This window comes from Tiliqua scincoides, chromosome 4, assembly GCF_035046505.1.
Source record: "Tiliqua scincoides isolate rTilSci1 chromosome 4, rTilSci1.hap2, whole genome shotgun sequence".
NCBI classification, from domain to species: Eukaryota; Metazoa; Chordata; class Lepidosauria; order Squamata; family Scincidae; genus Tiliqua; species Tiliqua scincoides.
The window spans coordinates 205889673-205914290 of record NC_089824.1 but is presented as its reverse complement, the minus strand read 5'-3'; the positions used below and the strand labels follow the sequence as shown (position 1 = coordinate 205914290).

Genomic DNA, 24618 nt, shown 5'->3' with positions numbered 1-24618 from the left:
ACTTTATTCAAGGCGGTTTACATAGGCAGGCTTTATCTAAATCCCTATTTAAAATAGGGATTTTTACAATTTCAAAGAAGGTTCTTTCTTTCAAGAACGACTACATTCAAGGTGTTTCATTCCGATCTGGCTTCACATTCTGGCCTCCATCCTCCCACGCTCAGAGCAGATGGAATTGCTCGGCTTCAGCTTGTCAGCTGCTCCAAGGTCGCACAGTGCCGGTGGCCTCGAACTGGCGACCTTGTGGATGTTATCTTCAGGCAGTCAGAGGCTCTACCCTCTAGACCAGACCTCCTGCCCTCAGAGGAGGGAGAACAAGAGGAGGGAGGAGATGTATGTAGGAGAACAAGCCTGCAACAGGCCCTTGCCTCTAGCAGCATACTGAGGTCCCTAGGCAAAGATTTCACTGGGCCCATCGTAGCACCCTCACCTGTACCTTGATGGTTTATTGGGTGCTGACATGAGTACTGAGGATTCAGGGGTGGTTCTGACAAGGTCTAACTCTCTGATGGGCATGGGCATTTGTGCCATGAGTGACCTAGATGACTTCTGATGCCACTCCTGGTGGGTGTTGCAAACTTAGGGGGGTTTGGGATGCTCAGAGTTCTTGGTTCTCAAACGCTAAAGCCCTCAAGGCCCCGCTGTCCAGTAATACTGCCACCACCCTGTATGTGCCAGTGCCTCAGTCCAGGGACACCGAGACCCTCTAGGCTTAACTCTATCCCTTGCAGGCACTGGGCTCTTTCTCCAATTTAAGCTTCAGTCCTCAAGTTACTAGACCTCAATGGGCACTTGGTAGCTTGTTGAACGGCTAGGCAGGATTCTGAAACTTTGTCCCCAACAGACAATGAAACAACTTGGTAAAAGATATTTTAGTTTATTAAGTACATAAGGTTACAAAAGGCAGCAAATGCTAGAGGCATAAACATCTAGGAAATATATCAGCAATAAAATAATAAAACTAGCTGGCTATCTGTATTAATACCTATTTCTCACCTTGGTCAGTTACTCTTGTAGATCTCTTAGCTCCAGGCTACCTGTGAGGCCAGATGCCCATGGTGGATAATGGAGGATAATGCAGGATGTTGCACCCAAAAACTCTGCCCAAGAAGCACTGGACACACCCTTTGGGGCACTCATCATACTTCTTATGCTAATAGTACTGAGGTGACTTCATACTTATTTAGACTGTCCAATCAGAAACTTTTGAGGATAGAACCTTCTTCAGAACCAGTGGGTCTGGTTGCTAGCCCTCCTAGCTCTTACCCCTCCCAACTGGAGATCCATAGCTGCATTCCATTCCGCTTGATCAGGCGCCCCTCAGTTTACTGAGGTGTTAAACATTCCAATGGGTTGTAATTCTTGTTGTCTGTCCTTTCTGGCCAGCAAGGGAGAGACAACAATCTTTTTGTTTGTTTACTCACATTCTTGCAGCTAGGAATTGTTAGCCACTTCTCCGTTACTGACTTAGTTTGGTTCAGGCTTCACATGCTAACCTAGGCCTAAACTGTACATATTCATGACAGTGGGCCACCTACATTTTGGGCTGTATGAATGGCTGGTGGGCAACCAACCCTCTCCCCAAGCCAGCAGCTGCTCCTGAGTCTTGATAGCTACTACCTACTCTCATGCCCTCTCAGGATGAGGGATGGTGGATGGTGGCCAATTGGGATAGTGGCAGGTGGTAGTGAAGAGCAGCTGCTGCCCCAGCCAGCTCCATTGGCCCTGGTAGGTAATTGGACAGTCGAGGAATGTGAACAGTCTCTCCTTTTCTATCTCCATGCCATAACTGGGCCTACAAGGAGAGGCAGCAATGAGGGAAGGAACTGGTGGCAGCAGCAAGAAGGAGCAGGAGCTGTCTCTGTCATCCTCATTGGCCCAACCAGTAGGTAGTGGAGAGGGAGGTGAATAGACTCTGTGTGGAAGAGGAGCAGAAGCCTAGGTAGAGAGCAATGGAGGCACTTTTCCAAGGTGGGACATATGCTCCAGGAGGGTCAACAGTGCCCTCCCCTCACTGCTTTGGCAACCGTGGTCCCAGCCTCTGGGGTTCCAAGGAACAGTGGATTGCCTTTTTGGGTGAGGGCCCCAGCAGATGCCCAATGATGCTATCTCATGATGCTGGGTCTACTTAAGGTGAAGTAGCAGGAGGAGTGAGGAAGATTTTTAGGGTCAGGGAATTCTGGGGTTCAGTGCTCTTTCAAGCATCTTGTGTATTGCCAAGACTGCCACCTGAGAATAAAGGCCATCAAAGGCACAACTGGGCAAAACAAAGATGGAACAGAGTTAAGCAACTTAATTTGCATAATTTTGCAGAATCAGTCACAAATTCTGGCTTCTTTGACGTGAATATGAACCGCACTGAAATGGAACTCGTACAGTTCTACAAGTAGGGCTGTATATTTTTGCTTTCTTTATTAAGTGTTGCTGGGTTCTAGGAACAGCTTGCCTCTCCAATAACTGATTTTCCTCTGAGGAGTGCTGCATGTAGTTCTAGGTCACTCACCTGTTTCAAGAGTGTGCACCCTCAAGCAGAATTAAACAGGGCTTCACTAGCAGAAGTGCAGAGCTCATCCACACACAAGTCAACGTGGAACCAGTTCCCTCAAGTTAGAAAACAATTGTGCTAGATGACTACTTTTGCAACTGTGTTGTACAGCAGGGGACTGACCAGCCTTCAAAGTATTAAAAATAAACCTTGAGGTCACAACATGGCATGACAGAGCTAGTGTGGGGATGAGATGTGTACCAGATTTTTTTTTTTTTAATTTCAGAAATCATTCATTTACAATGTTCAGTGAGGGTTACTCTCAGGAAAGTATGCATTGGATTGCATCCCTAGTTAATTATTTGTTTAAAAAGTGATTTTGATTTTAACCAGTTACTTCCTTTCATTTTCATAATGGAGTGGGAGGAGCTTCCCAACATTCTCTTATGATGCCAGATGTTCTGATGTTTTTTTCCAACTTTTAAAAACAGATGGGGGTGGGAGAACCCAACACCATCTTGCTGTGCTGCAAAGAAGGCCCCCTTCCACCAGCCTCTTTGTAATGATGAAGAATGTTACCAATGGCTCATCTGAGTTCATTGGAGTCCCATAGGAACTCATTTTGTGATACATGAGAATGGAACTCAAAGGACCTGATTCAGTTAAATTTTTCCTTCATTATGAAAGAAACGCATATGCTTAGTCAGGATTTGTACCATTCATCCTAGTCGATAGGTGCCAATGACACTCTTACAACCATAGTCTATAATGTACTCACAGCTACAACTGAAATGCTAAGTGGTGGAAAATTGCATTTCTGCAGGGAAATTGTTATTTTTTAAACTGGGAAATTACAATATTTTTTATATCAAAAGAGATGTTTGAAGTTAGACAAATATATTCTCAGCAGCATAGGAATAATGATACCACATTTGTTGCAAGAGCAAAACCTAGACTAGAAAAACCTGGATTTTGTTAGACCTAAAGAATACATTTTTGGGGCTTTGGCCCTCAGATAAGCATATGGTGGCTTTCTAATCTTTGAGTTCAAATCTTGAATAAATGGCCTTTTTCTTTCACAGCCCTTTTGACAGAGAGAACTTAATTTTGTCTCCTGGATCCACAACCAAGTTTTCTGTTGGGAGCAGGAAAAACTCCATATATAGCTGGACTCCACCAAGTACTCCCAGCTTCCGAGATAAATACTATCTTGTGAGTATATCGTGTGAGTAACCTACAGCTCTTATGAAATAGATGAGAAAATCTCAAGAAATGTAACAGACAGCCCAGTCTTTTCCTGTGCCGGAACGGGGAGGCCAGCTAGCTTCCCTACGTATCTAACGTAGGGTTGGGGTCAAATGTGGCTCAGTCCAGGGCAAGGGGAATGCAGTCCCTTTACCCTGGGTAATGCCGCAGCAGCCCCAATGGGCTACTCAGATCTACACTTCCTCAAGAGGTGGCGCTGATCTGAGCAGCCCATTGATGCTATGTGCTGCCCAGGACCAGGGTTAGGATCCGACACAAATGCCAGATCCTGGCCCTACCCCCTGCTCATCCGTGGCCCACCCATGGGCCCACGTGCCATCTGTACTCCCCTGCCCCGAAACTCTTCCTTCCCACCCTCCCTGTGCCTTAGATCCCTGTGCCAGCCGACACAGGCTTACCTTTCTGCTGGCCCATCAGGGCTTGGGCCAGCCTCAGTCCTCAGATGGTGTGAGGACTTTATAGCACTTTCACAACACTGTTGGTCTGGCACAAGCTGACCGAGGACGCCTTTGGGATTGTGCCCTGAGATACATTGCCAGCTCAGGATAATGCAAATGGGTTAATTAATTAATTAACAGTATTTATATACCGCTTTTCAACTAAAAGTTCACAAAGTGGTTTACAGAGAAAAATCAAATAACTAAATGGCGTTAATATTTTAAAGCTGAAAGAAATCTGTATAGTTGAGTCTGTAGAGGACTAAACAGCTGGACTACTCTCTAACCAGAAAGATCCATTCCCCTAAGCACCGGTTTCACACATGCTTCCCCTTGCTAGATTTAGATCTGCAAGTGCAACGTAATTCTATGTAAGCACATCTCTTAGCTGCATGTGCCCATCAGCCAACTGAAGTTTTGCACTCTTCCCAATGCTGAATCCGGGAGCATGCGTGGAGGTGGTCAGTGCTGATTAGATGTGCTTCTGCTTCGACATGTGATGTATCGTACATAAGAACATAAGAACATAAGAACAGCCCCACTGGATCAGGCCATAGGCCCATCTAGTCCAGCTTCCTGTATCTCACAGCGGCCCACCAAATGCCCCAGGGAGCACACCAGATAACAAGAGACCTCGTCCTGGTGCTCTCCCCTACATCTGGCATTCTGACTTAACCCATTCCTAAAATCAGGAGGTTGCGCATACACATCATGGCTTGTACCCCATAATGGATTTTTCCTCCAGAAACTTGTCCAATCCCCTTTTAAAGGCGTCTAGGCTAGACGCCAGCACCACATCCTGTGGCAAGGAGTTCCACAGACTGACCACGCGCTGAGTAAAGAAATATTTTCTTTTGTCTGTCCTAACCCGCCCAACACTCAATTTTAGTGGATGTCCCCTGGTTCTGGTATTATGTGAGAGTGTAAAGAGCATCTCCCTATCCACTCTGTCCATCCCCTGCATAATTTTGTATGTCTCAATCATGTCCCCCCTCAAGCGTCTCTTTTCTAGGCTGAAGAGGCCCAAATGCCGTAGCCTTTCCTCATAAGGAAGGTGCCCCAGCCCCGTAATCATCTTAGTCGCTCTCTTTTGCACCTTTTCCATTTCCACTATGTCTTTTTTGAGATGCGGCGACCAGAACTGGACACAATACTCCAGGTGTGGCCTTACCATCGATTTGTACAACGGCATTATAATATTAGCCGTTTTGTTCTCAATACCCTTCCTAATGATCCCAAGCATAGAATTGGCCTTCTTCACTGCCGCCGCACATTGGGTCGACACTTTCATCGACCTGTCCACCACCACCCCAAGATCTCTCTCCTGATCTGTCACAGACAGCTCAGAACCCATCAGCCTATATCTAAAGTTTTGATTTTTTGCCCCAATGTGCATGACTTTACACTTACTGACATTGAAGCGCATCTGCCATTTTGCTGCCCATTCTGCCAGTCTGGAGAGATCTTTCTGGAGCTCCTCACAATCACTTCTGGTCTTTACCACTCGGAAAAGTTTGGTGTCGTCTGCAAACTTAGCCACTTCACTGCTCAACCCTGTCTCCAGGTCATTTATGAAGAGGTTGAAAAGCACCGGTCCCAGGACAGATCCTTGGGGCACACCGCTTTTCACCTCTCTCCATTGTGAAAATTGCCCATTGACACCCACTCGCTGCTTCCTGGCCTCCAACCAGTTCTCAATCCACGAGAGGACCTGTCCTCTAATTCCCTGACTGTGGAGTTTTTTCAGTAGCCTTTGGTGAGGGACCGTGTCAAATGCCTTCTGAAAGTCCAGATATATAATGTCCACGGGTTCTCCCACATCCACATGCCTGTTGACCTTTTCAAAGAATTCTATAAGGTTTGTGAGGCAAGACTTACCCTTACAGAAGCCATGCTGACTCTCCCTCAGCAAGGCCTGTTCGTCTATGTGTTTTGAGATCCTATCTTTGATGAGGCATTCCACCATCTTACCCGGTATGGATGTTAGGCTGACCGGCCTATAGTTTCCCGGGTCCCCCCTCTTTCCCTTTTTAAAAATAGGCGTGACATTTGCTATCCTCCAATCTTCTGGTACCGTGGCTGTTTTGAGGGACAAGTTGCATACCTTAGTCAAAAGATCTGCAACTTCATTCTTCAATTCCTTAATAACCCTTGGGTGTATGCCATCAGGGCCCGGTGACTTATTGATCTTTAATTTATCAATGAGGTCTGAAACATCTTCTCTTTTAACCTCTATCTGACTTAACTCCTCGGTTAGGAGGGGCCGTTCGGGCAGCGGTATCTGCCCGAGGTCTTCTGCCGTGAAGACAGATGCAAAGAACTCATTTAATTTCTCTGCCATCTCTAAGTCTCCTTTTATCTCCCCTTTCCCTCCCTCACCATCCAGAGGGCCAACCGCTTCTCTGGCGGGTTTCCTGCTTCTAACATATTTGAAGAAGCTTTTATTATTCCCCTTAATGTTGCTGGCCATGCGTTCCTCATAGTCTCGCTTGGCCTCCCCTATCACCTTCTTACATTTCTTTTGCCACAGTTTATGTTCCTTTTTATTCTCTTCATTAGGGCAAGACTTCCATTTACGGAAGGAAGCTTCCTTGCCCTTCACAGCCTCTCTAACTTGGCTGGTTAGCCATGCGGGCACTCTCCTGGATTTAGTGGAACCCTTCTTTCTTTGCGGTATACACCTCTGCTGGGCCTCTATTACTGTTGTTTTAAGCAGCCTCCATGCACTCTGGAGAGACTGGACTCTTTTTACCCTCCCTTTCAACCTCCTTCTAACCAGCCTCCTCATTTGAGGGAAGTCCACCCGTCGGAAGTCAAGGGTTTTTGTTAGAGATTTGCCTGGTATTCTTCCCCCAACGTGCACATCAAAACGGATCGCAGCATGATCACTGTTCCCCAATGGCTCAGTAACGTTTACATCTCTAACCAGGTCCTGCGTACCGCACAAAATTAAATCCAGAGTCACCTGTCCTCTGGTGGGCTCCTTGACTAGCTGATCCAAGCCACAGTCATTTAGCACGTCAAGAAATCCGGTTTCCTTATCGTGACCAGAACACAAATTGACCCAGTCAATATGAGGATAATTGAAGTCCCCCATGATTACAACCCTGTCCTTCCTTGTCACCTCCCTGATCTGTTTCCTCATTTCAAGGTCCCCATCAGATTTCTGGTCTGGAGGACGATAGCACGCCCCCAGTATTACATTGCTGCACAAGCCTGGTAATTTAACCCACAGAGATTCTACGGTGGAGTCGGACCCACCTTCAATCTCTACTTTGCTGGATTCTATCCCTTCCTTAACATAAAGGGCCACCCCACCCCCAACACGCCCCTGCCTGTCCCTCCTGTAGAGTTTATAGCCCGGGATTGCGGTATCCCACTGATTCTCCGCATTCCACCAGGTTTCCGTTATGCCCACTATGTCAATATTTTCCCTTGTCACCAGACATTCCAGTTCTCCCACCTTTGCTCGTAGACTTCGGGCATTCGCATAAAAGCATTTATACACGGAATGCCCCAGGATGGGCTGCTTATTTGCTCCTTTGTCCCCGCATCCTCTCATTGTGCCAAACCGTCTATCACATCCCTTCACCCTACCTTTCCCAATTTCTTCTCCTACCCTGCCTTTGTCTTGTTGTTCTCTAACCTCCCCATCCTCATCCCATAGGGATGAGGAGTCCCGAACCGGATGCCCCTCGGCTCCTGTCGGCCTTCCCCCAGTACAATGAACTATTTTTCTTTTCAGTACCACTGAGATACATTTGTTTCTTTGCCAAATATATATGGGAGGGCCCCACACATTTAGTACTTCCTTCCAAATCAGGGGTCTCCAAACCCTGACCTGGGGGTCAGACGCAGCCCACGGCCAGATTCTGATCCCCTGAGAGCCTCTGGCCCAGTTGAGCAAACCCAAGCAGAGTTGTGCTTGTAGGGCAGGGGAATAAGGGTCCATTTAAGTGTGTGCTTTATTTCTTGGGCTGTGTTTGTGCTTGGAGATATCCTGGAAATTTAAGCTCATTCATTCATTCATTCATTCATTCATTCATTCATTCATTCATTCATTCATCTAAGTTCCATCTCTAATGTATTTATTTAAACGTTATATTTAATTTTTTTTTCTGGCCCTCGACACTGTGCCAGATATTTGATGCGGCCCTTTGGCCGAAAAGTTTAGAGACCCTTGTTCTAAATAAATGTCATCTTGTTGCATATCCTGCTTCTGTTTAAAGCCTTGCTGTATAGAACTGTTGTTCATAAATACATTGAAGATATAGTAAAGCACCAGGTATCTTCAAGCAGTTTTTGGAAGGCAGGGGAGAGATCTACCAGCAAGAAATATGCATTTAGCTTACATAAAAGGGCATACATTTAAATATATATAATAGCATCTTTTAGATTGTGAGGACTTTTGGGACAGGGAGCCATTAGTTATTTGATTTTTCTCTGTAAACCGCTTTGTGAACTTTGTTAAAAAGCAGTATATTATTATTATTATTATTATTATTATTATTATTATTATTATTATTATTAATAATAATAATAATAATAATAATAATAATAATAATAATAATAATAATAATAATAATAAATAGTTTAGAGGTTCAGCTTACCTGCTATAAGGGCATTGTACAAAGGAACACTAAGCAAATTCATTTACCTTTCTCAAATCCTTGCTACAGTCTGTTTTCCAGCAAGGGAAAAAGCCTACAGATATTGGGGATGAGGTCCAAGATTCTTGCATATTGAGCTACTTGGCTGTCTGTGATTTTGATATGCGTCCAAGGAGTGTAAGCCACAGCCTCACCGAGACGACTGAAGGTAGCTCGTTCAGCTCTGAGGACCAGAAAGGGGCAGAAAGCAGAAACGTGACTCCGCCTTCAAATCAGAGGAAGCTGCCATTGAGTATCCTACAGGAGGTTTGTGCAGAAAGGGATGTATTGCTGTGCCAGCCTCTTGGCCGAAGGACTCTTGATATCCTCCAAGAGACTCCCCATGCAGATACTGCTCCAGTGATCCCAGCGCATTCATCGGCTCAGGAGACAAATGAAGGCAAGTCCATCCCCTGGGAGTGGAGTGGTCCATCGGTGCAGCAAGGAAAGACCTTCTCTGCCGGTCAGAGAGGGTTGAAAGATGACACTGAAGCCAAACCAGGTGGAAGCACCACATTGACTGAGAAAACTCTGCAGGAAGTGTTACATTTGCTTAAATTGCAGCATCCAGGGTCCACGCAGCTGGAGGAATTAGAATACCAGGTTTTCTGTATCCGGGGCAAATTAAAGGTATAGTTTATTCTCATGTTTTTCTTCCTCTTAGACATCGGGTTTACTGTGAATGTTTTCATGGATTATGCTCAGACACAGGGGTGGCCACATATTCCTTTGTGGTCTTTTGCCATGGTACAGTGGAGCAGACCATAAAGAAATGGAAGAGGTGCATCTTATAGTCTATCACACTACAATGATAGTGATTGTTTATATGGGCTGCTGCTGCTGCTGCAATGATCACATGAAAATCATGGCCATGGGAATTCACCTGATTTTGACTGTAGCATCCACCAGGAGTTAACAGTAATCATTTCTGAAGTGCCTGGACATCTAATGAATTGAATACTTTTGCTAGCACTGTATCTGTTTGAGTAAATGAAATCCAGCTTATTTTGCTTTTACCAATAGCCAAGAAAATGTCATCCAAACCACTCTTCTGTGGAGAGCTTAATGGTTGAGACAGTGCTGGAAAGTTTTGACTTCCTCAATGCTGATTGCAGTGCAGATGAAATGTCCTCCTTTGGAAGTCTCAGGACCCGCAGTGTCAGGTAGGTGGTCCCATGGAAGGAGTATATGAACTACCAACAGGAATATTTAGGACAAAACCCATAAGAGGCAGAACTCGGATTATGGGAGGAAGGAAGCTCTAGACAGGGATGTGCCTACTCTGTCGTAAAAATTCAGAGTTGTGTATACTGTGGAACTTCTGAGTAAATGTGCATTAAATTGCACTGTTCTATCTTTTATTATTTAGCAGAACTTACTTTGCTTTGGCTGTGGAATGCAAGGTATTGAGTCTGAAGCTGATCGGACTCCTTTATCAATGTATGCCTGTCAGAAAAAAGGGTGTATTTAGAATTTTAATTTAGAATTCAGGGGAGCAAATGCCCTTCTGCCCTTTATGAATTCAACAGGGCTGGATTAATATTCATTATAGGCCATGAATGAACCTATGACAGGCATAGGTTTGCACTGGTCTACTCAGAAGTTAGCCCCATGTGTATAAAAAATTGTAGGCAAGTTGGATGGGAACTCATTTCATTTTTTTCCCTCTCTTGTTGTTAGCACCAGCACCTACAATGATGGCACACTTCCATCCTTGGGCTATGATACCAAAACAGAAAAGAAAGAGTTAACCACAGGCAGTGATGACCTAGATATGCTTCTGGAAGTTCATCTGAAGTTCTGCAAAGCTCTTCTACAGGTGAGAAACTATGTTTGAGTGATCTTCTTTGGATAAAATAACTGATTTTGTCAGACAGGTTCTAGTGATTTAATAAACGTATTCCGCAAACATTTGAATCACACAGTGTTCATTGTCTTGAATACGTACATGAGAATCAAAGAGAGCCCTGCTGGATCAGATCGAAAGCCCATTCAGGTAGACCACCCAGCATTCTGTTTCGTACTGTTTCATACAGTGGCCAAGCAGATGCCCCCAGGAACCCCACAACTAGGGCATGTAGGCAACACTCATCCCTGACATCCACTGCTTGAATTCCATTAATGATGGTTGTGATTAGTGGACTTTTAAAAACTGCTCACCTAACATATGTCATATATGTCCATTAGTTATTTTTCCAGGGACTGAGCCTGAATTCTCAAGGTCAGAAAGTTTTAGAAGCATTTCAAATGTTAACTGTCCAATGTACATCAGTACCAATTGCAGAAGTGAAAGAAGCTGTCAGAGGAAGTGATAATCCCAGATCCCCTAGATCAGGGGTTCCCAAACCTTCCAGTGTCATGACCCACCTTGTCCTCTGTGGTGGGTCGTGATGTTCCTGGTCATGCTTGAGGTATCTCTTGGCTTGGTGACCCATGCTACAGGCCCCTGAATAGGCCTTAGAAACCTCCATAAGCCACTTCCAGCTCTCAGAAGCAAAAGAGTGGGTCACCAGGCGGGGAGAGGCCTCCAGAGACTCTTGAGGAGTAATGGAGCTTCTGGAATGGCTCCTATTTGGAGCCAAACCAGTGCAAGGGCAGGTGGGCAGGCCCAGTTCATGACCTATTTGCTTGAGCTCATGACCCACCAGAGGGTTATGGTATGACCCACACTTTGGGAAGTGCTGCCTTAGATTAGGAACTGATTTTGGAACTGGTTGGGTTGGTCAGGAAACTGGAGCCTAGCCTTTAAAACTTATCTGAAATACCACAAATTGTTATTGCTTCCTCCATGTTGATCCTGCTGCTATGCTTGTACCAGCAGCGATCAGCTGTGAGATGAGCATGACTGATTGTAAGCCATTGTGAGCTTACAAGTGTGAGGTTACAAGCTTACAACTTGCATACAGAGGAAACAGAATGAGAGGGTTAGGGGTGGAGACCAATAGGGTGGAGACCAGGGTGAGATTGGTGTGTGTGTGTGTGTGTGTGAGAGAGAGAGAGAGAGAGAGAGAGAGAGAGAGAGAGAGAGAGATTGCTGGGAGTAGCAGCATATCCTATCCTCCTTCCCATGCCCACTTGGACTTGCACCATCAAAATAGCTGGCACAGGTCTGAGTAGACCCACTTGGGCAGTGGAGGCTCTGGGACTCCCCCCACTCCACAGGATGCAGTGCACCCTCTGGTGATATGACAGCATCAGCAGGGTGGGTTTAGATAGGACTGGGCTGCCTGTAGACCATAAGCTGAACATGAGATGTGGCTGAAAAAAAAGGTGAATGCATTGCTGGGGTGCATTAGCAGAGGCATAGTGTCCATATCCCAAGAAGTAATCATTCCACATTATACTGCACTAGTTGTACCTCACTTGGAATACTGCACACTGTCTTGGGCACCATGTGTTAAGAAGGACATTGAATAGCTGGAGCAGGTTCAGAAGTGCAACCAAAATGATGGGGTCTAGAAATGAAGTCCTATGTGGAACAGTTAAGGAACTTGGCACTTTTAGCCAGGAGAACAAAATAAAAATAAAAATGAAGAGAAGCTACAATAGCTGTCTTCAATTATCTGAAGGGTTGTCCCACAGGAGAAAGTGAGGATTTGTTCTCTGCAGTTTCTGAGGGCAGGACTAGAACCAATGGATTGAAGCTCCAGGGAAGCAGATCTAGGCTAGACATGAGGATTCCTAACTGTAAGAGCTGCCAGCCCTTTGAATTATTACTCTCAGAAACACTCCACACATTACACAGTGGCAAATCCATTTGATCCTAAGTGTGCACTTGCCGGAAGCTGTGGCTGGTCCCAGTTCACTGGTGTATACACATTAATTGCACTTTTGCATGCTGCCATGGAGATGTTTCATGAATTTCAAAGGATGGGGGCTGTGCATGCAAAAGTTTAGGATTCTATGTGGGTTGTTCCAGTGTGTAAACTTTTTTTCAGTAGTGCTCACATGGAAACCATACTGTTTGAACTGGCCTCAATAAGCCTCCCCTGGGATGCAAAGCAAGAGTAGCCCCATTGTGAGAATTGTCTGTGCCTTTCTTGGTGATCCATAATATTGGCAGCTGGTGATCAGCATGTAGCACATTATAGCAATTTCCAAAGGAAGGAAGTGGTTTTATTTGTACCCAGGGTCAGCAGAATGCAACCAACCCACAGCTGCTAGGATATGTTTGACAATGTGTGTTCCATCAGAGAAACAAGAGGCAGGTGTTCTCCCTGCTGACCCTTTTGGATTCTGTCCTGCTGAATTTGGCTGGCCTTAATCTAAGACATTGAGCAGAAGTATCTTTTTGGTTGTTTGTTTCCAGAAACTCATCACACCAAACTTGGCTCCGATTGTCCAGGAGAGTCTTTTGGAGGAGATTTCACATCAGAAACGTATTCTGGAGATCATCTCTGCTCTAGCTGCTTCTGTGCCGCGGAACCTGACTTCTGTTGAAGACAGTAAGTCATGTATTGTGTAAATTTAGAAGTGCAAAACTGAAAGGCCATGTGGTCCACCCCTAGAATCTTCAGTCTCTCACACACCATGCAGGCTGGTCCTGTCATCCAAAGTACGTATATATAGTGCTGAAAAGGAAGGAACAAGATACACAATGACAAAAGTGTCTGCATCGAATAAGTAGCATATAAATATACAACATGTTCAAACGAGTGATCCAAGCCAAACTTTAAAGAGGATAGTAAAAAAATTCTCAGTGTCAGTAGAAGTGGTACATCCTGGAATTCACAGACCCAGATAAAGTACCGTGATAAATCCAGATATGATCATTTTTTGAAAGTTTTACAAACAAAATTTGCTTTATTATCTGTCAATTGATAGTGCTTATTCACTAAAACAGTGGTTCTCAAACTGGTGGATCACGACCCACCAGCCTGAGAACACCTGCCCTTTTCCCTTTAAGGGTTGGGAACAGGGGAAAAGCAATGATTGTGCTGCTTCAGGGGAAGGGGGGCTGTTTTTTTACTTTAATTACTTGCTGCTAGGATCCAGGGGTTGCGGGGATCTTTTTTTTTGTTACCCACTTCCGGTTTAGCAATCACAACTGGGAAGTGGGTTGTGATCGTGTTTTTAACATTCTACAAGCTGCGGGGAGCCCTGCAGAGCACTCTATGCGATTTCCCACATCCCCTGACACTGTCTGCAAGTTAGTAAGATAAAAAACAATCCCCCTTCCCCCGCAGCCATGCTATCCTGGGGATCTCATTGCTGCTTTCCTCCTTGCCCCTGCAAAGACTTAGTGGTTGGAAAACTCTACACAAGGGTTTGAAAACCACTGCACTACAGTATTTCTGCCTGGTGTTTGAGCACTTCTGCAGCAGTATACATAGAATTATTAGTAGGGCTAATCAGTCTGTTGACCTTTGAGGGAAAATGAAATAAATTGGCAACTGTGGAGGGTACTGATCCAGACAGGAGGATCAAAAATGAGGAATCACTAGGGAATGACAAACAGGCACAATTGTTGCCTGTACGCACAACTAGGTGACAAGGAAGGATGGCTCCAGCCTCTAGGATTTTTGCCAAACAATAAGAAAATAAACCTATCAGTCAGCATTAGGCAAATGTCTGTGATTGTAAGATTCATATGGTCTTTGAGACTAGGTTAACTTTAGACATGGACTAGGTTAGCTTTAGACTTTGTGGAACTCAAATACAGTACTTTGGCAGCACAGATTACATGCAAGCTTTTGTAATGATCAGGCTATTGTAATTGTTTTGAAAAGCCCTTAACCACACCTGACTCTTAACAAATGGTCTCTAGGAGCTTCCCAGCTTTCACTTGTGTGGTAAACAGAAAGAAAACTGTGGATGAGTCTGTATTAGATGTTTTGCTTTCTCATGTACAGTTTTTCCATCATCGAATCATTTGAGGGTCAGACCAGATCACTGCATACCTTGCAACTGTATGTCTTGTTTCCCACCCACCCACCCCCCGATAAGTGATACAGGGTGGCCAATTTAGATTGCGATGTGGGGAACGGGGAATTTCCCTCTTAACCATTAGTGCCAATAAGAGCTATCCTCTTGGGGTTAATGGGGGGATCTGGATCAGAACTGTGAAAGGGTCAAAGCATTAATGGTCCTAAACGGGATTAGATCTCTCCATGGCTGTTTAGGGAAAGCAAGACATTTGGTTACAAAACATGCATTAAATGTTTTTTAATTTAATGGGGCATTTGGTGGGCATTTGGTGGGCCGCTGTGAGATACAGGAAGCTGGACTAGATGGGCCTATGGCCTGATCCAGTGGGGCTGTTCTTATGTTCTTATGTCTTCTCTAGTTTGGTCCCGAGTGTCTGACACATACACTGGTGAAGATTAATCCAGGGTGCAAAGGGTTTTAGATTAGGCTTGTACTGAAATTTTGGTAAGATGCTAGTGCCATAATTTGGTAATATTTGAAACTGTCTGTGTATTCTGGCCTTTCCTTATATGTGTGTTTGAATATATATGGCTTTTCACTGATTCTCTTTTGGGCATGCTGTCTGGTACCCTTCATTTTGGGTTGCAAATGATTCCAGCGTCTTTGCTGACATCAGATTCTACCTTTTGTAGTTATTAAGAAAGCTAAAAGGCAGAAACACAGCTTGAAGATCTGGAGAGAGTGCACTGAACAGGGAAGCATTTTATTCTGCCCGCTGGAGAGATTTTGGAACCCACTGAAATGCATGTTGATGTTTAAAACAAAAGAGAAATATCAAGGACACTTAGAAAAAGGTATTTGTCCAGACGCTGTCTAATTATATTATTACAAGAACTGAGATTGTCCCGTTTGTTTTTAAAGCAAATCCAAAGCTTGTTCTAGACCAGTAGTTCTCAAACTTTTATCACCGGGACCCACTTTTTAGAATGAGAATCTGTTGGGACCCACTGGAAGTGATGTCATGACCAGAAGTGACATCATCAAGCAGGAACATTTTTAACAATCCTAGGCTGCAGTCCTACCCTCACCTGCCCAGGATTAAGTACCATGATTATCATTGTTAAAAGCATATACTTGGTAGCCTGTTAAAAGTACAAATCTGTAACATTTCCCCAAATGCAGTCACATACCATGGTAGCATCAATTCTCATATATTAAAAATAAAATATTGAAATGGACCTACCTAGTGAGTCCCTACCCACAGTTTGAGAAACACTATTCTAGACCAGTGGTCCTCAAAAAGGTGGGTTGCTACCCACCATTGGAACCAAAGTGAGTCACTTTCCCCTTAAGAGGAGTGACCCATTAATGGGTGTCCCAATGGCACTGCAGTGATCTTGGCATGCGGACACCCAGGCACATTTGCACATACCTTAGGGGATTATGCAGGCCCCTGGAGGGTCCTGGAAGGTTGCAGCCCCCTGTGCAAGCCTCCCCTCTGTTGCAGTGGGCTCTGATTTGCAGTCGGAGTCCACTTCCGGTTTGTGTTTGGAACTCCGGAGCATGGAGTTTCTGAAACCAGGGCTTCAACTGCAAATCGGAACCCACTGCAGCAGAGGAGAGGCTTGTGGAGGGGGCTGCGAACTTCCAGGACCCTCTGGTGGGGGGCTGCAGAGTCCCCTTAGGTAAGAGTAAATGTGCCTGGGTGCCTGCTGTGCTGCGATCCCTTCAGCACCATCGGGACATCTTCCCCATCCCAGTTCCCGCCCCTGCAAGCGCTTACCCCAGGTTCTCAGACTCCCAGAGAGTTTGAGAACCAAGGTTCTAGACATTATAGAGTTGTTCTCAAAGCAGCAGGCATTTCCTGTCTTTGCCTGTGGTTTTAGACCTGAATAGATTCAAAGGCGTGAAACCTGTTCACTTACTGGCTCAGAGAAGCAAGTGGTTCTCCCTCTCTTCATTTATGGTCCTCTTGTGCACAGCTGCATGGAGAAACAATTGTGTGAGTTGGCTACTTCTGCAGCCACATAGCCATCAAGTCATAACTAAAACAGAGGCTTGAGCTGCCAGGGATGACTCCTTTTGTTTGACTGTCACTTCCGCCCTGAACTCACTAGGTGGCGTTAGGGAAGCCACAAGAAGTTTGAAGTGCTTTGTTCACTCAGAAAGTGTTATACAAATGCGGAGTAAAGCATTTATAGCCTCCCCACCCATTTTTCTGATGAATTCCTTTTGCTTTAAAGAAAAAACATTATGTATGTGAAAAGTGATGAGAGGCACATGGGGGAGCTGCTTATCTGGGGGGGGGGTCATATGAACCCCACTGCCACCTATACGTCTGGTACGCCAGCTACAAAGACCTATGGTAACTAGCAAGGAAGACCCCCTGTCTATGATCTTGGAGAACCATTGGCTCACCAAGGAAGACAACCCTGAAGTAGATGGGCCAATGCTGCTTTGGTACAAGGCAGCTTCATGTATTCACATGCATTCAGGGGAATTTAAACTTTCACCTCCCCTAGAACATCTCTGATAGAGCTGCTTGCCCCACATTTATTTCAGTGAAAAACACACACAAGGAGCACATGCTTGCTAATTCTTATTTCTCCGCATTCCCCTTCAGTGTTGCAGATATTCCTGGAGCAGATAGTTGGAGGCAGCTTATTATTTATCTCGGAACATCTCCCAGCAGAATCAGTTACATTATTCCAGTTCTACGGCTACCTGGAGAAACACCGTGTGGCCAACTTAGAAAAATATTTGACCAGATTTGCAAAAGAAGGTAAGTGGGTGACTGAAGAGATAGGGCTGAAAGCTTGTTTGGGACCTAGCAGTAGTGACAGCTTTGGTGTGACTTATATTTAGAGGGGGGAAAAAACAGGCATGCCAGGACCAATCAGGTGCTCATTGTGATATGAGGTTCAGAGTAAGATGCCTTCCCCTGCTCATATATCCTCATAGTTGGAAGCATTGAAAATGCCTTTTTTATCCTAATGGCCAACCAGCTAAGGAAAGAGGTGCCAGAACCAGCTTTTCAGAACCTCTTCATTTATGATTGAATGAATTCTTTTCTTTTCAGTGATGTTAACAGAGGACCTGCAGCGTCCCGGGAGGATGAAGAAATTAAAAAAGCTAAAAGGGAAACGCTTGAACCAGCTCCAGCCTTTGCCACAGACCTTAAGGTTGCTTGCAGTTCTACAGCTGGATGACAACTATCGTGTAGGCAAAGCTGCCACCGCGTGCCTTTCTCGTGCGGCAGCCATTCCGAAATTCAGGCGAAAGGTACAAGCAACTCCTCCTACTGTGACATTTACTGCATCCCAAAAGCATAGGCAGGACAAGTTATTGCGCTCTTTCCAAACTGATGCTCAGTGTGTTGAGCAGATGATGACATCCTGTGCAGACGTGGCATCCATTGCAATGAGAGATTGAATAAATATCATGTGGTCATTTTAGAGCAGATTAAGACCCTGGTCCACTAGTGAGCCTTGCTAAGGCAAGAAATAGGGTTGTCAGCTTTTGATTTCAATACTACCGCCCCATATTGTAGGATCATGCTTGATGTGTGTTGTACAATGGGAAAGGCTTTTGCTAACAACAACAAAAGCAGCCCCACAAAGTAACTGACTATTGTACTGTATTTTTCAGGCTCTTCTTTTTTACACAGATGTCTTGAGTAGCAATGATGCAAAATTGCAGCAAGCTGCTTGTCTTGCCCTGAAAAATCTCAGAGTGAGTGTCTTTAAATTCTTTTCTGGGTTGTTGAGAGAGGTGACAATGCAAAATCAGCTGAGCTTTGCTTTCCAGGCAGCCAAGAAAGAGGACAGTAGTCTCCAGACTATATTTGGAACATGGTGAGGGCATCCAATCCCTGCCCCACCCACTAAGACAAAATAAAGTTCTTTTTCTGGGTTCATGTTTATGGGGCCAGTTGTGGTGAATGAAAAGGAGTGAGTGGCTCATGAGAGGACATAAGGAAAGGTATTTAAAGCTCTGTAAATAAGACGTTCTGCCATCACTTCATAGTTTTTATGCCATCATTTCTTTAAGGAACTCAAGGCACTGTACACAGATCTTTCACCAGGCCCATTTTATCCTCACAACAACCTGGTACAATATGTTAAGTATGCATGCTGCTGGTGCTAAGGTTATGGTGATTTGCAGGGGTGGGGGAGAGGTATTTCTTTTTGCAATATTGGGTTAACAGGGCTGTTTACTTTGAGCCTCACTGTCATTCTTCAGTGCTACTTCGCCTTTAATTAAAAGCTTCCTTTTCTGGAAGGAATAGGTTCCTTTACCTCTAATTACTTCCTCATAGGGTGTGTATTAAATTACTGATTTCTTCTTTTTCTGTGCAAATACAGATAACATGAAAGGGAAGAGTAGTGAGAGTAATTAAGATTCTTCATCTCCATGGGGAACAGGAACAGATTATTTATAGGCAATTCATTAATAATTCCAGGGCTGCACACTGAATAATGAGTGGCAGAAAAAGCAAAGAGGAAGCTTCTAATTAAAGTTGCAAGGGACCTTTGCTGAATGGGATTTATACTGATGCAACCCTATAAATAGAAGGATCTTGGCCACCAACTGGGTATTGACAAGACACCAAATTACTAGTGCTGTGTGGAACCACCAACTTAATGCCAGCTGATTGCACAAAAGCAGTGCAGTGCATTAGAAGTGCTAAATATTCTGAGTGTGAAGCAACTGTATATAGCCCCTTGAGGTTTAAGGTAATGTTGCTTCCAGTCTGTTGAGCTGAAGAGCAGGCAAAAAGCATAGGATTACCAGGGGTGGGCAAACATTTTGGCAAGACAGCCACATCATCTCTCTGACACTGTGTCGGGCTGGAAAAAATAAAGAATTAATTTACATTTCAAATTTGAGTAAATTTACATCAGTTTCCATAAATGAATACATTAGAGATGGAACTTATATGAATGAATGAATTTTACTGAACTTACTTATGCTGAGCTTATTTATAATACACATGAGAACTGTAATACAGCCATTTAGAACCACATGAGAACTATGAACTGTTTGCCACACACCCCTTGCACAGTGAAGAAATACAGACCAAGCCAGAAACACATGGAGACACAAGTTGTTCAGAAGCAGTGGTGGGGGAGGCTTAAAATAATGCCCAGGGAAAAGCAGAAAACACATGGAGATATAAAAGGCCTTGCTCTAACTCAGCCTGCAGCTTGAGTCATGGGCCAGCATGGGCTCCAATCGTCTCTGATAGGCCAGAAGCTCATTGGAGACTGGGAGCTCCCTGTGGGCCAGATTGAGGGACCCCAAGGGCCACAAATGGCCCCCAGGCTGGAGTTTGCCCACCCCTGTATTAGACAAAGAATTTGGAGCTCAGTGGCAGCATTCCATGCCATAGCCAGGTCTGTGGTTCTTTCTGCTCTTCTCCAGAAGTGCTGTAAATCTCCACATCTGTGCCACAGGTTGACCACCCCTGAGATAATGTATTGATGTTTTGGTGGGGGAACAGACTGAGATGATTCAACAGCTGTACCGCTTCTTTTCTAAAACAGGGTATCGAAAGTATAGAGCAAATTGCCAGACTGTATCTATCAGAAACAGAGGATGTGCGGAACGCAGCCAGAGAAACGACGCTCTCCTTTGGTAAACTCTTCAGCGATTCTCTGCTTATGGATTGTGAAATGAGAGCAAACACAGAGTTAAAAAACAGATGCCGTGGGGAGGAGGGGGGTACGATAGCAAGTCCTGCTTGTTTTTCAGGGAGTTGCATTGCTGCCTGCTCTGAAGAACTGGCTTCTTTGCTCCCTGTTTACATTGCATGATCCTTAATACATGCAGGTGCCTCTTTTTTTTGTTATCAGGCTGAGTCTCAGCATTGGTCCTGTGACAATTTTCTGAGCAAGTGCACTGCTGAAACGGTACTCAGAATGCACATGTACACAAAATAGACAACTCTGGCTTCTGTTCCTTTGATTTCTATTTTGTAAGCCTCTGTATCTGACCTGCCTTGCTGCTTGCAGTACTAGCCCCAGCCAGTCAACACTGCCTCCTTCACAAGGCTAAAAACCTGCATTTGCTAACATAATAAGCCATCATTCGCCACTGAGACTGATCTATAGGATGGGGAAGCAAGTTGTCTTCACTTAGCTTCATAGGAAAGACAAAAGTCATCACATGCAACTATTAAGTGGCTGTGGAAGTGTAAGGAGAGATATAGACTTTGGTAGGTTCCCAATAGATTAACTACCCAGTATTCCAATGGCGGGCAGAATGATGTACTTCTTGCTCACTTTTCTGTATACTCTGCTAGACCTTCAGAGGTACACATTCTACAGTACCAGGGAGGTGCATAGATTCTCACTTTTTGAAATTATACAGCAAGATTAGTCAGTCACTCCAGCCCTTGTGCTTAATATTCATAGCTCCCTTGCTGAGAACAAAGGTATGTGCTACACCAGTGTTTCTCAAACTGTGGGTCATGAGCAAATTTCAAGTGGGTCCCTGTTCATTTCAATATTTTATTTTTCATGCATTAGACTTGATGCTATCATGGTATGTGACTGCACTGGGGAAATGTGACAGATCTGTACTTTTAACAGGCTACTCTGTATATGCTTTTAACAATAATAGTCAATGGGACTTATTCCTGGGTAAGTGTGGGTAGGATTGCAGCCTAGGATTGTTAAAAATTTTCCTGCTTCATTATGTCACTTCCAGTAATGACATCACTGCCTGGGTCCTGACAGATTCTCATTCTGAAAAGTGGGTCCAATGCTGAAAGTTTGAGAACCACTGAGCTACACAGAATGAGTTCTGACTTGGGTCACTAGGCTGCAGGTGTGTGCGTGAGGATAAGTGTTCTGTTTTTTAAAACTTCCCCTGTGTTAAAAACTGTCAGCATGTACTAATCTAACATGAGAGAGAAAACATTTAGCCGGTGGCATAGCTGGAGGGGGGCAGAGCACTCAGCCTGGCAGGGAGGTGGGCAAGCGGCCCCTCCCTTCGGAGCCGTTCTGGCAGGGGGGCAAAACGGAGCCATACAGCTCGGTTTGGCCCCCCGCCACTGGGAATGGCTCGGGAGGGGCCACTGCATTTAGCAATGACTTGACCCCATTGTGCCCATTTACAACATGGTGCTTTTCATGCAAGAAAGGATTAATAAAGACTTTTCATCTGTACTTCATCTGTACCATAATTCCATCAGAATTATCCCACCTCATCCTGGTAAGTCTAGGTTAAAACTCAGTCCTCTGTGCAAATCACTGGGTACAATTGGAGGGTGGAAGACAACGTGCATGAAGACAATCTGGTGTACAAACAGCAGCCAGAATATACCCACAGCAACATCTGGGTGCTTAGCCTTCAATGCTTGTTCAGTAGCAACCATGTTTTTTCTGGAACCCAGGAATGGAGGAAGTAATTGAAATAATGTTAATCTCTGGAACAGAGTTTACTTGCAAAGCATTAGCTTTGACCTGGAAGCTAAAGTACTTTTCAAAAAATCTCTTCAAAAATCCCCTTGACTCTGTGAATACTTCAGCTATTAAATCCCAATTGACTTTTGAGTCTTGCTGAATACAGCCTGGGCCTTGTCTTTACAAGACATTATTTCCATGCAGTTGTGTGAAGTCATCAGCATCATTGCAGAGATTATGAACATCTGAATGCTGATGGGAGATTTTACCCCCATTGTGGGCTTCTAACCCCATTGTGTTGCTGTCTTTCTATGCAGGTGAAACAGGCAGGTTGGCTTTTGAGAAAATGGACAAAATCTGTTGTGAACTACAGGATACCATGTACCAAGAAGCTGAATTTGAAATCACAGTATTTTAACCAGCACCTACTGGAGGACCAGCTGTTCTATTCAGCCTGCACTTGCTTTTTATTAGCATGTGAAAGGTTGCTGAGTACAGAAGAGAGCATATAAATTATAAAGCTTTCTCAGCTGGGCTCTTGATATCAGGAACCTCAGAGAAACATATCTGTTTCAGGGCTTTATCACCACTGGCAGATGCAAGAGCTCATGATCTTGTAAGCAGAGGGTATGAAACTGCCAAACTCCCCCATTATCAGTATAACAAATGTTAAGCCTGTGGTATACCTGGCTTAGGAAGGCGTAGGTGAAACATGTACTGAAGTTGTGAGAAGACCCTATACTGGAGTCTGCTACTGAGGAAGAGATATCAGAGCAACTTCTTTTAAGACTGTGGTGACTTCTTCGCATCTCTCAAATGTCCATGGTGTTCAAGCAGGAAAAACATAAAAGGCCTCACAGTGAGACTGCGAGTGAATGTCACCAGAGGAGAGAAGCAGCTTGATGTGCCAGCCGTAGTCTCTAACATGGACAAGGAAGGTTCAAGTTAAGTTTCCTGCCTATCAATCATTTACAGGGTGACTGTGGACTCATCTCTTGTTGTAGCCTCTTTTACTGAGCTTTTGGGAAGATTAATAGAAAAAGCAGGGGGATACTGTGTACATCGTTCTGAAATGCTTGAGAAAAGTGAGAGAAAGTAAGAGTTCACACTGAAACAAACGTGCACTTTTCTGAAGACCTAGGAGATGGCAGAACAATTTTTACAGTTATTCATTTAATCTCAAGGGCTGTGTATGGACTTTAAAAAACAGATTTCACACCATTAGCTAGATATGGGCAAGGAATCTGTGGTTGTATTCTGGACACCTTGCTGTGTTACTGGAAAAGATAAATATGGAAGTTTGGTAGCTTAAAAGGAAAAAAAAGTATAGGGAAACTTGCAGAACATTGTCTCAATTCTCACACTCTCACTCACACACACTCCAAGTTCCCACTGGCTACTAACAATAGACAGAAAAACTGAGAAACTAGTTTCTTCCCTTTGAGAGCCTAGTTCTGGATTTTAAAGTCCAGTTTAGATCACAGCCAAGAACTATTTTTAAGTCTGACTGAAATCTTCATCATATTAACATAAAAGTCAAACTGAAATTTGGAAATCAGTGAGATTTACTTCTGAGTAAACATGATTAGAAAAGGGCTATGGATCAATCCTTTATACCAGTGGTTCTCAGCGTGAGGGCCCTGGCCTCTGCCCCTTTAACGGGCTGGAAGGGGGAACCAAGCAAAGCAATCCCATGGATCATGCCACTTTTGAGGGGCACAGGGACTTTCCTGCAGCCACCAGAGGCTGCAGCAGGCTCCTGGGGGTGTAGGGAGCCCCATGCAAGTCTCCGGAGGGCCCCCTGAAGCACGCAGACACTCAAAATAACAATCCCCACCCACTTCCCATTTTCAGTCACAAAACCAGAAGTGGGTCACAATTGCTATTTTGATAGTTTATGAACTTCGGGAAGCCCTGCACCCCTGAGATCCTGCAGCCTCTGGTGAGTTCAGGAAAGCCTCTGTGCCCTCAAAAGCAGCATTCCACAGGATCACTTTGCTCCGTTCCCCCTCCCTGCAAGAACTTACAGTGGGACTCAAACTCCTGGAGAATTTGAGAACTGCTGCTCTATACATACTTGTGCCTACCACAGGTTGCCTTTCCCATTGTTGAGTGCCATTGAGGGAGGCACTTAAGTGTGTGTGTGCAGGCTCCCATCACTGGATCAAAGCCCCTGTCTCAATGTACATATTTTTATAGTATATTGTGCTTTGTACTTTTCAATATTTATTGCTGGGGTTGGTTTACATATTCTGTTTTAAGTCTTATAAAAGTATTTGAAACATAACTGTATGTTCCTTCAAACTGTTTGTGTAAAGTCCAGTGAGTCCAGTGTTAGGAGAAGATTGTGAAAACGAAACTATACAATGATTTGGTTGCAGATGCATGCTGATACCAAAAGAAGCCCATAGGAGAAGCTCCTAGAAGCATTGTTTTAAACAGAGGGCCAAAGTTAGCATTCATGGTGCCTGCTGAGGACTGGAGGTGACATCATTAAGCAGATG

General features: G+C 44.5%; 1 protein-coding gene across 1 annotated transcript in view; it reads left to right on the top strand.

Annotated features, from left to right (window-relative positions):
- Positions 1-24401, top strand: part of RIPOR3 (RIPOR family member 3) — a 115236-nt gene extending 90835 nt beyond the window's left edge. The window contains exons 13-23 of the mRNA XM_066624846.1: positions 3568-3697; positions 8868-9467; positions 9861-10000; positions 10518-10656; positions 13147-13282; positions 15398-15559; positions 17329-17487; positions 17785-17987; positions 18354-18437; positions 20252-20342; positions 22432-24401. Coding sequence (XP_066480943.1) covers positions 3568-3697; positions 8868-9467; positions 9861-10000; positions 10518-10656; positions 13147-13282; positions 15398-15559; positions 17329-17487; positions 17785-17987; positions 18354-18437; positions 20252-20342; positions 22432-22532 — 1945 coding nt within the window. The 3' untranslated portion in view covers positions 22533-24401. The remainder of the gene's footprint in view (positions 1-3567; positions 3698-8867; positions 9468-9860; positions 10001-10517; positions 10657-13146; positions 13283-15397; positions 15560-17328; positions 17488-17784; positions 17988-18353; positions 18438-20251; positions 20343-22431) is intronic.
- The last annotated feature ends 217 nt before the right edge of the window (positions 24402-24618 follow it).